This window comes from Corvus kubaryi, unplaced genomic scaffold (genome assembly GCF_017639235.1).
Source record: "Corvus kubaryi isolate FWS band 111438036 unplaced genomic scaffold, C.kubaryi_AGA036_p1.0 37256, whole genome shotgun sequence".
In the NCBI taxonomy this organism is placed as follows: Eukaryota; Metazoa; Chordata; class Aves; order Passeriformes; family Corvidae; genus Corvus; species Corvus kubaryi.
Genome location: NW_024581076.1, coordinates 5,072,968 through 5,089,899, shown reverse-complemented (window position 1 = coordinate 5,089,899; position 16,932 = coordinate 5,072,968). Strand labels below are relative to the sequence as shown.

The 16,932-nt window shown below is 38.3% G+C and overlaps 1 protein-coding gene across 2 annotated transcripts in view; it reads left to right on the top strand.

Annotated features, from left to right (window-relative positions):
- Positions 1–16,932, top strand: part of GUCY1A2 (guanylate cyclase 1 soluble subunit alpha 2) — a 156,584-nt gene that overhangs the window by 83,810 nt on the left and 55,842 nt on the right. For both annotated transcript variants that reach the window (XM_042023826.1, XM_042023827.1), the window contains exon 6: positions 12,097–12,240. In XM_042023826.1, the coding sequence (XP_041879760.1) occupies positions 12,097–12,240 (144 nt within the window). The remainder of the gene's footprint in view (positions 1–12,096; positions 12,241–16,932) is intronic.

The window sequence follows — 16,932 nt, the reverse complement described above, 5'->3', positions numbered from 1 at the left end:
CTCCTTTAACTTTTCTCTTATCTGGAAAGCTGGAAAGCACACATTTGTTTGTAACTGGCCTGGTCCATTTCTCTCAAGTTGCATGGGAGCCTTAGAATCTATGTCCAGCTTACAGGTCCTGGGAGCACTTTCCAAGCCCTCAGTTTGTATGTGAAGCCCACATTCTATGGCTAGGTAGGAACCATGGCTAAGGGCATTCCCTCTCGTAGCACACAGGTCTCCCTGATGCTATGTCCTTTGTTTTATTCTGTCAAGTTTTTCCACCTTCTAAATTTAAGAACCTCTGAGGGACTGGAGAAAACTAATTTCACTTTCTCTCTGCTTTGGCTCTTGTCATTTTTAAGCAGTCTGGTGTTGTGCTAGATCTGGAAGATACATAGCACAGCTGTGACAACATATGGCTGGACTTTTATATACCAAGATGCAACATTTTCATTCATGCAAATAGGATTCATAGCTGTACCTTAATTTATTAAATTATTGAAGTGAACATGGAGGATACTTAAGTAAGTTAATAGGAACTAGACAACATATGAATTTCAGGACACAGAAATGAAAGCTTGTGTAACCTTGAGGAAGATACTGTGGTTCACTAGGGGGTTAAATACTGGGGATACCTATAGCAAATTAAGACCACTCTTCCATCTGGAGAAGGACATTAAACTGAAATGTGTGCCTTATGTCATACATGATTATTTTAATATTTTCTTATTTTGTTGAACAGTTCTGTACTTTGACATTGCATTAAGGCAGAATGCCAGCCAGGACGTTTTCTATTCATCAGAGAGAATTGGTTTGATTTTTGCAATTTCGTATTTGCCTACAGAAGAGAGAAATAATTTATGCACTATGACTTTTGTATTCCGTGGCTGTTGTGTGCAAACCTGATATTGATGTCATGTAGACCGCAAGTCTTCTGGCATGACTCTCTTTCAACGAGTGAAAAAAACCCCTCTTTTAAAATATTAGGTAGTAATTCTACACAGCAAGTACTATTTGCCTTTTTTCTTCTGTAGAGGAAGTAGCACTGAGTTACAGTGTAGATGAAAGAGTTCCTCCACATATTGCATGCTGAAAATCTGTGCCTAAGACTGCTAAGTAGGTGCTATAGAAAGAGTTCAAACACAGCTCTTCTAGCAAAATGCTCCTGAACTTGCCGGTATGTAACATCATTAAACTCACTAAAAATAAGATGCCCCCAGGCCTGGTAAGAGCAATTTTTTCTTAATTAGGCTCCTGGGAAAGGAAGTTGGTTTTATAGGAAGTCACTTCTTTTAAAAAATGAGCTTTACAAGAAGAACAGAATTCTGAACTTCGTAGGTTGACATCTGTAATCCACCCCTTCTCACATGGGAGGTGTTTTCCTGAAGTCAAGAACCATAATGTCACGTTGTAAAAGTGTTGCAAAGTTACCTTGAAACTTGGGCGTAAGATTTCACTGCCTAGGAGTTGATTTTGAAAACATTAAAGACAGAACCTAAGAGAGTGAAACACTAAGTAGGAGCTGAAGGACATTCTTTGAGAACAAGTGTGTTCTCAAATCCTATCTGGAAAACTTTAAAATCCTTTCCAAAGAAGAAAGTTTTTTATAATATACCAGAGATTTGGAAACCTATAAATAGTGCTTTACTGCTGACTAATATTGTTAAGCTTCACAGTGCTGCAAAATTCAACCGTTTCAAGGCTTTTCTGACAAATCTTAGCAGTAGAAAAAACATAGAGAAAACTTCAAAATGTAAACAGAATTAGGCCTTAATTTGTATTCACACAACAGCAAAAAACCAAACAGGTTTTGATTAATTTGAGAAAGGACAGTATTCACTCTTTGCTATGTAGACAGAAATGTGGAACTAGACCTACCTCAGGATCAAAAATCCCTAGGCCAAGCTCAGAGGAGGCTTTTTGGAACTGTACTTACACCACCTCCAGAGAAAGAGCACACACTTAATGTCTCAGGGAAATAACCTTATCTGGTTTCTCTCCAGCATATTTATTTGTTATTTCTTTCCTTAGAATCTGTATTTTAGAGTAAATGACTTGTTCAAGTCTTTGTACCGTAAGCTGCCCAAAATACTTCACATCTGCTCTCCCTCCGCTTAGTGATGAATAACATCCCCTGACCTGCGTGCCAGAATATGCATGCCAAGGTCCAGAACTTTTTGAGCTAAACAGGATCTTGCTGTTGTGCTGACAAATGGTATCATAGCACTAGCAGTCAGCACACTCATGCAGCCCTTTTCGTGGCTTGGGGTACATTGTGGGAGCAGGAACATGCCCACTGTGGTGCACTTTCAAAGGCATGGAGCTCCCCTAGAGTCTTCTGAGAGTTTCACAAACTAAGCCTGTGGCCCACATAAATCTGTTTTTCAGCCAATGCCCAGAAAAGCATGCTGATGACAACATGGGAAGGGTCTTCCATATCAAATGACAGTCTGGGCATGGAAGCAGGCAATTAAGCAAAGATACACACATTTGCATCCTGCTGTACTATTTGGGAAAAAAAGAGCTTTACAGAATTCAGGATGGAATGCATCATGCCCTGAAAATTCACTTTTCTCTTCAGGTACTGTAGAAAGAGTATAGATGAGCAGATGGAATTGAAGCTTCATTTTTGTGTGACTGACACTCGATAAATGTGAGTTCCATCATGAATGAGGATGTTGTAAGATAGTTAGTGATCTGCAGAGATACAGAGAGAACGATTTGGGTAGAAGGAAATACGGGAGATGTCAATGACATCTTGGGGTAGAATATGGATATCAAATAAATTGTTCCTGTGATGACTGCTGAGATTGCTGACTTAAAATTAAAATGGATAGAATCTCCATTTTCTTCAGTCTTCGTCCCAGTTTAAAAAGTGTCCTGCTTGCTGCTGGACTAGAAGTCATGGACAGGAATAGTGAAGCCCAAATGATAAGTCTGAAGCACCACTTTGCCATATACCACAGCCTTTTCCTTATTCTCGTGCTGTACAACTTAGGGCAGAAAACAGGTGAAAGAAAGGCCCTTTGGGAGATACTAATATCTTCAAAGGTTTCCTTTACAGTGATACTTGCAAGAATTTCATATTAAGGCTGAATTTCACTGTATTCCTTTAGAGGGAAGACATTTCAGCTTTGGTGAAAGAAATGCATGGTTTTGAGGTACTGTATAGTTCAGTCTTGCATATGGAATGAAATATGGATAAACAGGATAATGAACATTTTGTGAAGGCATAGGTCTTTAATGTAGTTCCTGATAATTTCCAGTGCCATGTCCACTCACATCCTGCATTTTGGCTTCATGCTGGGATGAAACTTACAAAACCATCTCCTTTTATATTTATATGCTACCATGGAAATGCAGCCTGGGTGTGCTGGAAGTTAAGATGTGCTCCAGTAAGTCTAGGCTGAGGAGTACATACAGAGCTTACTCTGACTTTGCTCCTTAAGAAACGAAATCTTCAAATCAAAATGAATACGCTAGAAGGCATTGATTTTGTTGCTGATGTCATCATAAGAATCACTTAAGGTTCATACCTCCAATAAATGCTGTTCTGAATTAATCTCAAAGACTGGAAAGGAAACTTAGCTGTGAAGTGTAGGAAGGTTTTCCACTGGTTCATCAAACAATGTAGAGATTAGCATTCCTAAAGAACTGTTTGATTTCCATGAACTTTCCATGTCCTTCTTCTAAAATTGACCTGCCTCTGTGATCTTCCATGTTCAATCTGCCCTTCTGCCTCTTCACATTGTCCTGTTGATTCTTTCTTTTCTACAGTTCTGAGGTAGAGGTGAAACTATGCTAATTATAGCATAGAGTTAGTAATTTAGACTTATTCTTATCCTCACAGGCAGCAAAGGAAAGTTTGATTTTATAGGGTGTGAATTTTTTAAGTGTGAGATTTATTTTTTTCTGAGGGAGATTCTTAGCACAGGTCAGATGACTGCAGGAGTTCCCATTCAGTCCATTGATTATGAAGAGAACTGAGAATGAATAACTCATATTCAAATTGCTCTATTAGACATATTTCTGGTTAGGTGAACTGAATCTCACCTGTGTAGATTACAGCTGCTACATCTTAGTAACTTTCAGTCTGTATGGCTGAAATATTGCTTCTTCCCTGCTATTGTCATCTACTTTTCATGTGCTTTATAGTTATTTAATCATGTTATACTTTGATGCCATGTTATGGTTACTGCACAGAGTGTATTTTAACTGACCAAAAGGAATTTTCACTGCATTTGAATTTCTCTCATACAATCAGCATCAACCCAAGTTGTTTCTTTCCTACTTTCTTTGCTTTTTGTTATAGTGCCACTGGAGTAACTCCCATCACCACTGAGCATTGATATTCTGTTGACTCTCAATAGGATCCCTTACAATACTGTACGGATTAATTCAAAGCTTGACTTTCTAGAAATCATACAAATGGATGTAATGATTCTTGTCAAAACACCTCATCATTGTGCACTCCCATTGAAACAGTTAGTAACATAACTAATAGCTATATTTGGGAACAGGGCATACCATATAGTTTAAGCTTGGATTACAGTAGAATCTGCCAAACCAGTGCATTATGATGGGCCATTCTTGATAGTACTGAATGTGGCTGCTTGAAGAAATACAAGATGCCTCGTGAGTTACTTATGAAATGTCAGGTATATATAGCAAACTTCTTTCTAGCATTTTCATTTTGAGATTTATGCCGCAAAATAAAAAGATTATGTTCCTTATCCCCGTATTTGCTGAAGCATCTATGAAAATCTTCACTGTCTTTAAAGGTTTGATTACTTTAAAAAGCTTCTTTTTATCTGAGTAAGACCTTGTCAGTAAGTTTCACAGGTTTCCCTGTTTCCTAATCCATAAGGACGCTGATGTTGTTTTTGTCTCTTGCTCTGTCACCTTCCATTGCTGTGGAGAGCCCGCCTCTATTCCCTCAAGTGCCATGAAACCATCTCTGCGCCAGTCTGGACAAGCTCAGCTCTCCCAGCCCCTTTTCCCAGGTGCTGCAGCCCCCACCACCTTGCTGGCCCCTACTGAGTTGGATCCAGTTTATCAATCTCAGTCTTGTACTGAGGAGCGCCAGACTGGATGTGGACATGATTGGGTGTGATAGGGGATGATTGGCACTTCCCCTGGTCTCTGTTCATACATCCAGGTTATCACTGGCTGTCTGTGTTCCCAGGACTCATTGCTGGCCCATGTGCCATTTACTGTCCAGCATGACCCCCAGGGTCTCTCTCAAAGAGCTGCTCTTCAGGAAGTTGGCTGTATCAGTTCCAGAGAAATTCTTTCCCAGGAACAGGACTTTGCACATGTCCTTCCTGAATTTCATTAGCTTCCAATTAATCCTGCCTGTACATGTCACTCAGGATGGCAGCCCTGCCCTAGAGCAAATTGACAATTGAACTGTCCCCCCAGTTTGGTATCAACTGTAGGCTGACGCAGGTGCAAATAATGTTATTATCAGGAAAAACACCCCACAGATTTTGTTATAAAAGATAAATTTTAAAATTATAGATTTTTTTTTTTACATACTGTATTTTGAAAAGTGTTAACTACTCAGTACACATTTTATGCACCGAGAATGCTGTGTCTGTATTTGGGTGGGAGAGGGTAAACATGCATAGGCAACAGGCAAAAGGAGAGGCAGGTTAAGATGGAGAATAATGCTCTTCAGTGCAGGTAAAAAAAAAGACCCACAAACAAACTAGAAAAGTTAGTTTTCTCAGAGAGAATAGTTAAGTGATGAACAGAAGAGCATTAAAACTTCAATTAGCTAAACTGTTACCCCATTCTCTGCTCATTATTTCTGTTTTCTTCACTCTCAAGATCTTTAAGAGGAAACTGATATAATTACAACTGCTGTCTGTTATTATCTCAATTTCATAAAAAAAAGTTTTATAGAGTATCTCCCAGCAGTAGGATAGTTTCAGTCTATTGGCAGATTACTCATATGTGATAAGAAACAATTTAGTAATGATCTTCTCTTCAGCTAAATATAGCATATACACTTTGTACACTGTCTGTAAACAGGGTGTGGAGCACAGAGAAATTATTTAATATTCCAAGTTTCCTTGCCAACTTAAAATTACAGTGATTACGAACACATACTTACTTAAGCAGAAATAAATATTTCTGGTGATTAAAATAACGGAAAGGGGGGAGACCACAAGCAGGATTTGATGCATATGGAAACTCGATTCAGTTGGAAGAAACATCTGTTACTCTATAAAAAGAAGGGTAAGAAATCAAGACATGGCTGAAGAATATCTAAGTCTGGTTATTCTATCTAAACTTTATGTGTATGATCCACTTATATAGGTTATCCGTATATGTCAATGGAAAACACACACAAAAAAAATTGAGCAGCATAATACATTTTTCATCAAACATGAACCTTTTCTTGAGGAAGAGAAGCCTTGAACAAACATTTGATATACAATTCTTACATATTTGCTTTCCAAAGTAATCCTATATTCTGGTCATCTGTGTGTAACAGGAGTATCCCATAGCTCTGCATCCTGAACTGGAAGGCAGTCTTAACTTTTTATTTCCAATTTACGTTGAAAAAACCACTGTTGAACAGGCTATAAGGGACAGTGACATAAATTATTTTAGGTTAAATGGGTACTAAATATTACAGCCCTTACAAGTGACATAATAAATACCTATGTAGCCCTGTGAGTATTTTGGAGATGAAAACAATACTACACAAGCACCCTTCAGAGGAAGGTTAAGGATCTACAACAGACATGGTGTTAAAGGTAGGTTTTCTTCCTGAAAAAAGACAGCAGTTTTTGAATTTTCAGACCCATTTTTTGTATGTATTTCATTTTGATTGTAAACAGAGAAGCCTTATTGATATGAGTATAATTTAACCCGAAAAAACACACACACAAACTGCACATAGACTTATTTATGTCTCTTACATGAAAAAAATAGTAATGAGTACTCCATTGTAATAGTTCTAATACAAATTGTATATTAGGCTTTCACAGGAAACCTGCTGAGAGAGACGGGACTAAAACTAGAGCCAATTCTCCCTCCAGCTATTTCTTTCAATGTATTTAATATTTCTGATTGCAGTAGGAATTCCAGATTAGAATTGCCACAGAGTGACCCCTGCAATTACATTTTTTATGTTTATTTCCAAGCTGTGCTTTGAAAAAGGTTCCAAGTAAGACTCATTAGACTATTTGAATTCCTGAATATTTTAGATGAAAAATCTTTAGCCTGCCATTTCAAGTTTCACTTACAGAATGGTATCTCTGCCCCATGTGTGTCACTCTGTAAAATGAAGTGTGACACTTCAGTTTTCCTTCCTTACTTCTAGAAGTTCACAAACATAATGACTGGTGCATATTCATGAATTCATGAGGAAGGATTGAAAGCAGGGATGTTACTTCAATGCACCACATTTTCCCTTAAAAACTGCCACTGAAACAACACCCTGACTTTATACCCGCAGAACATAATTTGGCTAAAACTTCCAGTTTCTCTGTTTAATAACATAAGGCAACACAAGGTTTAGCTACTGGTAGTTGGAAGAGACCTGTTGGAGCTGCCCAGGGATCAGGTTATTAATCTCTGTTCTCTGGACACATTAGAATTGGAGAAATTACGTTCTGACTTCTGTGCTACCAAATTGATCTGCAAGTTCAATTCCATCTCAAAATTCCATCTCAAATGGTTATGGATTAAGAATAAGTGTCAGTAAGACAATTACTATGGGGTTCACCTTCTGTAAAAATACTGTTCATATCTAAAGCATGTGTAAAGTATCTACCAAGGACTAACAGAAGCTGGGTATATAGAAAATGACTTATTGAAAGCAGAAGATATTTACTTCCTGCTGCAAGTGTTACGCATTATTACTCTTCCGTATTCAGCGGTGTTGGGATAACTGTCTAGAAAGTTTTCCTGAACTGTAGAGTACACACAACCACTTCAAATAATTATTAACTTTAATATGGGATTTGTTGAGGGCCTGACTGGAAAACATTTGGACATTTCCAGTGATTTGGGAGTTACAGAAGGCTCTAGAGGAGGGTTTTGTAAGTGCAAGTAGCTGCAATATTTCCTGGATTCTTGAGTTGTTAGTTAAGAATAAAATTCTATCATGCAGTTTTTAAAGATTGGTCTAATTTTGAAATCCAAGTTCAATTTCTCTTCTATGGTGCTGTGTATTAATTCCCAATTAATGAAAACTCCAGTGAAGCTGGCTATGGTAGGTATGAATCAGTGAAAAGGGATGAGAAGTTGGAAGCATTAGGCCAGGCAATCAGTGAGTTGCTAGAACTACTAACAGCAGTAAGAAATGATGATTTAATTAGAAGAAATAATACTAAATCTTATCAATGGTAAAGTGTCAGTCATATGCAAAAACAGCTTTAATATTCCGAACAGAATATATTTAATTTTTTAAAAGAAGTGGGATAAGGCATTCCAGTCTTACAAGATTGAAAGGAAAATATCTTTTCCTGCATATGTATCTAGGAAGGATATAAAAATCAAATGTACTACTACTAATGCATCTTAATAGTCACATTACAAAGTCAAAAACTCAGAATCTAGTTTATCACATGGCAGAGATTTCCTCTGGAGTTTTATTGCTATATATCATCATCTTGAAGAAAATCAAATAGATCTGAGTGCAGCCATTTTTAGACACTTTGAGTAGTGCCTGCCTTTTCTTTTAATCCTATTGACACTTACTTGAATATTTATGGAGTAGGTTGTTCTCTGGCGTGCACAGTTTCAGGATCTACCCAGAGGACACTTCGGAGCAAGCTATAAGCAGTGCTTTGTGTTTCTAGTCCAATTGCTACTCTTCAGCTGAGACAAGAGAAATTCCCTTCTTCCCTGTGTGCATCTGACTCACTCAGGAGCCCTGGAGTTCTGAAGTGCAATGTATCACTCTTACTGCAGTCTCTGTTCTAATGTCCTCACCTACCCTTGTGAAGTTCAGCGAGGCCAAGTGAATGTTCTGCATCTAGGTCAGGGCAATCCCCAGTATTAATATGGGCTGGGGGATTGAGACCATCCCTCCAAAGAAGGATTTGGGAATATTGGTAGATGAAAAATTAGACATGAGCCACCATTGTGCACTTGCAGCCTAAACAGCCAACCATACTCCAGGATGCAACAAAAAAAAATGTGGCCAGCAAGTCAAGGCAGGTGGTTCTCTCTGCTCTGCTCTGGTGAGACCCCACCTGCAGTGCTGCTTCCAGCTCTGGGGTCCTAAGCAAAAAAAGGGCATGGACCTGTTGGAGTGAGTCCAGAGGAGGCCATGAAAATGGCCAGAGGGCTGGAGCACCTCTCCTGTGAAGGTGGGCTGAGGGAGTTGGGTTGTTCAGCCTAGAAAAGAGAAGATCGTGTTGCGACCTTTGGTGTATAAATGGGGCTTATAAGGAAGATGGAGAGAGACATTTTACCAAGGCCTATAGTTACAGGACAACAGTCATTGGTTATGAACCAAAAGTGACTGTATTTGATATAAGGAAGAATTCTTCACAATGAAGGTGTTGAGACACTGGCACAGGTTGCCCAGAGAAGCTGTGGATGCTCCATCCCTGGAAGTGTTCAAGCCCAGGCTGGATGGGGCTTTGTGCAGCCTGGTCTAGTGGAAGATGTCTCTGTCCATGGCAGGGGAGCTGAAACTAGAAAATCTTGAGGTGTCCCATCCAAAACCATTCCATGATTTTATGACTCCATACAAGTGGACCAAATGAAAATGCCATGAACAATCTGAATTACAGGAACTCCTGGAACTTCTGGAAGATTTGTCAAATCTGATTTTGGAGAAAGAGGGAACCAAGGTTAAAGTTGGGTGGAGATACTCATAATGAAAATTTCAGCTTAAATGCTTAGCTGGAGAAAATCTTAGAAGTGAAAACAGGGTGCCAGAATGGTAAACCATTAGACAGCCTTGTCAGTACTCATCACATCCAGTTTAAACTACCAGGTCAGGCTAAGCAGTCCTAGTCCTTCCCCTGGTTCTCCAGTATTGCTGTCAGATGAACTCCATAGCGACAAGCACTTTAAAGAGTAATGGTGTTATTATCATTTTTATTTTTATATAAAGATTAACATGAGGCAGCTTCAGTTCCATTTTTCTGGTAGTGCAGTATATTCAGTGTGTGAATTTAGCTGTTAAACTACAGCTATGGAAATTTCCAAGGGGGAAGAAGCTAACAAAAGAAGTAGTTTTGTCTAAACACTGCTGGAACAGTATATGATCCCAGATCTATGCAACCAACTTTAGTGGAAAAGTCATTCTGAAATTAGGTCATTCAACAAGGAGCAGAATTTGTATTTAATTTTTGTATTTGGCATCACAGACACAACTCTTTCTGTAGTAACCCCTTTGAATCTATTCCTACTGATGTTTATTCATGATTTTCAAGAATGACAATGGATTTCTGCTAATTCTTCCTTCCAATTTAGAGAATTTTTTACCATCTATTTCTTCCAAACTGTCTTTTTAACTTCTGATACTTCTTCTCACTGTGCTTATTTTTTTGCCCAGTTTCTACAATTTTCACTAGCCATTGCAATATACTTGCTCATCCATTTACCTTTGGAAAAACAACCTCCTAAACTGCAGGGCATTGGTAGTGTCTGCTTCTTGTGGACAGACACCCTGAGATATGGCTTGGGTAAAACAGGCAGGCAGACAGCAATATGGATTGCTCCTACATGTTTTGTTCTACATCCAAGTGCTATTAGGAGCTTTCAAAGGCATCGAAGGAGCTCTAATGGCTGTCTCAGCTCATGAGAAACCCTCAGCTTCTTATCTGTATTTATGTCCTCCTGCACAATCGGCCAGAAAGGTTAAGGTGGCAAACTTCACAGTGGGCTTGCAGCAGATTAAGTTTGGTCTTGGGAAGTATTAGCTCTTACTTCTGTTCTCGGTTCATGGTCTGGGTACATTTACATGTAATGCTTACTTTTTCAGGTACTATTTGTATTGAGATACTATTTCCAATTTATCAAGACTGGAAATTAATCTGAGAAGGTCCAGGTCTACTACTTAGTAGATTCTCTGCAGAGAGAAGAATCAGCTATATTTATTCTCTGAATAACTCCTTTCTCAGTGCTTGCTTTCTTCTCACCCTGGTCTTTGCTGAAGCATTTTCTGGCATTCTTGTACTGTTGTGTGCAGGGTGAAAGCCAGATTAGTTATGTCACAAAACCTAAACTAATGCTTGAGGTCTGTTTGGGCCCGTGTTAATGGATTTTGTGCGACAATGTTACGATGTGTGAGCAAACAGACTGCAAAACACAATGCTGTAAATAAAGCTGCAGACCTTGAGGTCTGCAGTGTTTCTCATGCTGCCTTTATCCAGAGCCAGAGGGCTTCTGCAATTCATTTTGCTCCCAGTTCCTCCTGGGGGGCAGGTGTTTTTAAAGAAAATCAGGATAAGAGAGCAGTAAGGCCTGCCTGAAGAGACCAGAGGGATCAGTCTGCTGAACTTCATGCCTGCAGGTAGGGAATGCAGAGTAAGATAGCCTGCATAGTAGAGAGAGACGCCAATTCTTATTTGAAAATAAGGGAGAAAGGTGCAGTCAGAAGTCTGTAGCAGTAGCATCTGTTTGTAAATTATACCAGGAAAAGCTACCCACTAATGAGGAGTTAGATAGTCTTCACTGTTTTTTATGGTGATGTTTTGCTTTTTCTAATTCTCTTCCTGATAAAATTTTCTAGCATATCAAATACTAATTATGAATTACAGTTCTGCAGCACTATTCTTACCCAACAGCAAACTCAGCCAGGATAGTATGAAATGAAGCTGCAAGCAATTTCTTATTTGGGAAAATGCAATTTTCTGTGTTACTGCTGTGGGAAAATGTTGTCATATCTCAGCTGATGCCATACACTGTTCTAGATGATCTTCTTTGGTTATAATGGTGATAAACCACTGTGCTGTTTCATGTCGGGTTTTGACTGCACCTGTTTGCAGACTCAGGTAATTATGCTCTTTTGTCTAATTGCTTATTTATGAATGTTTTGCTCACATGTTTTAAGCAACAGTATTTGATTGCAGCCCTAATGGCGGGGTTCTGCTCTCATTATCATACTGTGACACTCGGTTTGTCTGATTGCTGCAGGTGGAAACAATAGGTGATGCGTACTGTGTTGCAGCAGGGCTCCATAAGAAAAGCCTTAGTCATGCCAAAGCCATTGCCCTGATGGCACTGAAGATGATGGAGCTTTCAGAAGAGGTTCTCACTCCAGATGGAAGCCCTATTAAGGTAACCCCCTTTGCTCTTCATTACCAGCTAGTCAGTGATACACAGACCTGATTCATTTCATTGTGTTCTGTCTGTAGAAATCTGTTTATTACTAGAGAATTTACAGCTGCATCAATATGTCTGCAGCTCTGATGGGCCAGATGCCTCTTTTCCAAGTTGGTGTAAACCTGCATAAAAGAAGGATCTGTAGACTGCCTGCTCTTCCTCATTGTTAATATGTTTCCTTCCCATGCTATGCCATTTCCTTCCCCTGGTTTGGTACAGGAGGTAGCAGGAGGGGGAAAACCAGATGTCCTTTTGTAACATTATCAAGTTCCTCTGCTGTTCTGCTTCTTTAGATCCTATACCAACATATTCAAAAGAATATCGTTCTGAAAAAAGTGTTGGACTATGGATCTTGAAGAAAATTCTTTTAAAGCTTCATGTGAACATTCACTGAACACAAAATAAGCATTAAAAGACAAAGGTTGCCTGAAGATACCATAAGGCATAGCATTTTCAGTTTTGATGTATGACTATTTCAAACAGATGTTAATTTAGTGCTACTAAAATATACATTTTTGATTGATTTTATTTATTTTTCCAATAACTATAGCTGATTAATATGTGGTAACTACACTGGTACATGCTGGGAGAGCTGTCTTCCAGAGCCTCTTCATATTTTCACTTTCTTTTGAGTCACTGCTGCAATTGTAGGGAAATTTTGAAGGTGTATGTTTTACTCTGAGACTCACTTTTTGTGACTGTTTTCATTACCACGCATTACTTTTCAGAAAAGTCCTCATATTTTCACTGTCTGAATAAGAAAACCTGTAAAATAAAGACTATAAAGACATTTCAGAGGAAAAATGTGTAGAATAAAATGCTGGGAATAACCAAATATTTTCAAAAAATGCTAATAAACTTCCTTTAGAATTCAGAAGAAAAAAGTCAGTTCATCATACTTAAACTGAAAGTAGAGGTACTGAGAAGCTCATCATAATTTCTTAATTGTCCTGTCTTCAGCTTTAGGTGTAATAGATTTCAGGGCAGGAGGGATGGTGATATTGTAGAATGTTGTTACCTTTGTACGTAACCTAAAATTGTGCTTAGAAATAAGGCTCATCTTTCATAGAGGCATATTCTGATTTGTTTTAAAATCTCACATGGATATATTTACCCTGTAAACTATTGCAGTAAGGACTTTGGGAGAAGTCTACTTTAGTTTGTCCTAGTTTAGGTGTCTACTCTAGGATGAGATGAATCATGCCCTAAAAACGTGTGCTTTTTCAGTTGTCTGTAAGGAAAATCTACGGACCTAACCTAAATGTGGATGTCTTTGCTGTGAGCTTCTACACTCTGTCACATGAGTCCTGCTACAAATGGCAAGGAATGCATAGTTTTTCCTAGTGGCTATGTCAATGATCATCACAGTTAGAAGCGTACTCACTATTTCTAAATACAGTTGGCATGACTTTTGCCTTCCAGACAATGTTAAATTGGCTAGAGTGACCCCTATTTTTGTTAGTTGGCAGTTTTTCCCTAAAAAAAACATGAAGGGGCCCATTGTGCCACAGATTCCCATTAGCAAAAGTTCTATTTGCATAAAAATGTCTTAAAGCAGCATCAGGGGAAGTTCAGGTTGGATATAAGGAAAATGTGGTCAATCGCTCGAATGAGCTTCACAGGAAAGTGGTCATGGCCCCAAGCCTGTATGTGTTTAAGCTCTTGGAAAATGCTCTTAAATAAATGCTTAACTTTTAAGTTGTCCTGTGTGCAGTCAGGACATGGACTTACTTGGCATTCAAGAAACCCCTAAGTATCTGTAAAAATTACTACGGACTCAGCTCAGAACCTTGGCGTGACAGACTTTGCAATTAAGCCTTGTCAATAAAATCTATAAATATTAATTAACATTAAGAACAAAGTACACAATGTAGTCTATAGGGTATTTATATGTGGCCTGACTTTTAAACAGCAAATTCAATTGTACTGTATTGTGGGTGCTTTGAACGGTCCTGTTGATACACCTGGCAAAACAAATGCAGGGTTTTGACTGTATTTTGACCTTAATTCTTATCTGTGATTCATGTTAACAAGTATAAGTCACATTTTCTGAGTCCTTGACAAGTGTGTAGGATAAAAAATCCTAATGCAGATTTTGTTCTATTATGCTGAAAAACCTTCATCAGTATTTGGGTATTTGAAAAGAATCTGAAATCAAAGGGCACCTTTCCTCATGCCCAACATTTAATAACTTTGACATCTTTCATGATTTGCTGTGACTGAATTGTGACTTTATTCTTCAGAGCAGTATAAAGGCCATTTTGAAAAAGTCAGAGAAGGCAATTTTTCAAAACATAGTTCCTACAAATAGGAGGTCCCTGCCTTCTGATCTCAGGAGTAAACAACACTGTTCTGTTACATTACTGATGGTTACTCAGTTTGATATGTCTAACTTTATGATCATGGTTTATAGAATATATGTATTTTATATAAATACTTTGATGGATATATTTTGTTGTCATCTCAAGGCTGAATTCACCAGAATATAAGGATTTACTTTTTGTAGTTCTTGAAATGTGATAGCAGTGGATATCTTATCAAGTGACACAAAGTCTCAAAAAGTTAGGATGAAAAAGTATAAATTTAAAAAATACCATATCACATAAACAGGAATTTAGGATAAGATTTTCACCTATAAAGTGCATTAGCAGATGAGCAAATGAGGCTTGCTGTCTGCATACTCAGTTATCGTATGAAGGTTTTCATTGTAGAGATCACAAAAATAACTTGTTTGTACAACCATGTGCACTTTATGAAAAATCTGCCCCTTAGAGCAATGCTCGAGGGGGCAGTAAGCAGTGATGGACCTCAGGATGGTGGCCAGGTGTATGAAGCAGGTCTGGTTTATATCCAGATGACGCTCCCTGCTCTTAGAGCTCATAGCAGGCTGATGAGAGCACCATGGTGTGCAGCTGACATATACTCAGGCATTTGGTACTTCCAGCAGAGCCAGAGGCAGCACAAATGCATGAGCAGGATGGAGACTCTGTGCCTGCACTCCTTATACCTGGGTGAAAAGCCTGTGACTCAAAGGGTAATGAGAAACTGTTGTTTTGCAGAGAGAGAGCGAACTGTATTATGGCAAAACCCACAAATCCTATCACCAGTGTTGGAACACAGCCTGCCCTCCTAGAAAGAAATATTTGTAACAGAAAATGGGCTGATCATCCCCCTGTGAGTGATGGAGAAGGCTTCAAGTCCCTGTGTGATTTTTTTAAACTCAGTTCTACTAGAGGCAAAATCCCATTACTTTAGAATGAGCCAAGGCCTTAGTACAAAAGAGGGACTTTTGCTGCAGACACTGTGTGTAGAATTTGATATACATTTTTATCCTTTCAGCATAGAATTTTAGTCTGGAAGCACTCCTTTGATTTACATTTTGTACAACTAATTATATATAGTGCTTTATGACTTTAGTCTGAAAATATTGACTTAAAATTGCCTCCTACATTTAAGTGAGTGTTACTTGAGTTTAGGATGTGCTTCATATTTTACTACTTTTTTTTAGATAAAGTGGAATTACATTAATTTTAATAGCTAGAGATAATACTGTAAGAAGAATTCTCCAGGCCATCGACCTTCAGTGAAAGGTTGCAATGCAGATACAGGATTCCTGTAGAATGTTAATGCTGGGATAACTTTTTATCATGCTTCAAATCTTACCTAATTAATCAATGTGCAGTGTATATCCCAAAGAAAGACAAAGACTTCCTTTTCAGTTTTTTTTTCAAAAGGGCTGCTGTGGCAGAACATACCTAGTTTCTACTAATGAGATTTCCCGAGAGAAAATTATCTGCTTATTTTTGTGGTGTATGAAGGTGTGTGTAATAGGGTCATGAAGAGATAAGAGCTGGGAACTCACAGAGGAAAAGTAAATGATTTACATGAAGCTGCTGAAATTAACTACAATTATCTAGATTAGTTGTGTGCAGGTGTTCTTGTCTAAAACATAAAGGTTAAGCCCTACCACAGCAATTCGAAACACGTTGTAAAATGTTTTGCTACAGCAGAAAAATGTCATGTATCTTTCAAATTATTTATGTTACCATAACATGAGAATTAGACCTGTAAATACTGTAATCACAAACTGAAGCAAATACATACCCTCACCTTTCTTTTTGCTCACTTTCTAATGCCTGGTATGTGAAGTACTCTAAATAGAGTAGTGCAGAAAATTTCTAGCTGATACTGGCTTCATTTATTCTCAGGTGAGGTAGATGGGACCTTGTGTTTGCACAGCACATAATCTGGTACTTGGCTCAGTTGTTTCTTTGTTATCAAGATGGAGTACTTGACACACTTGAAGCTTCTAACTTTCAGATGTCCATTGCCAAAGCTATTTTATTATTGGATTTGTAAGCTGCACTCAAACAGTGTAGGCATTAACATCATCTAATTTCAAGCACTGACATGTGAACAGGTACAGCTAAACTTGCTACTGTAGCTCCCTCTTAAATGAAGAGAATAAATTTAGTCTGTATTCATCTGATATTCTTTCAGTGTCTATAATGAAATATATGAATTAATATTTGTCAGGTAAGTTCTACCTCAGCAGTGAACAGGTTAATGATCTCTCAAGATGGATGATCCCACTGGAAGGAGCTGAACTGAAGCACAGTTTCACGGCTTTGTTCAGTCACAGCTTTT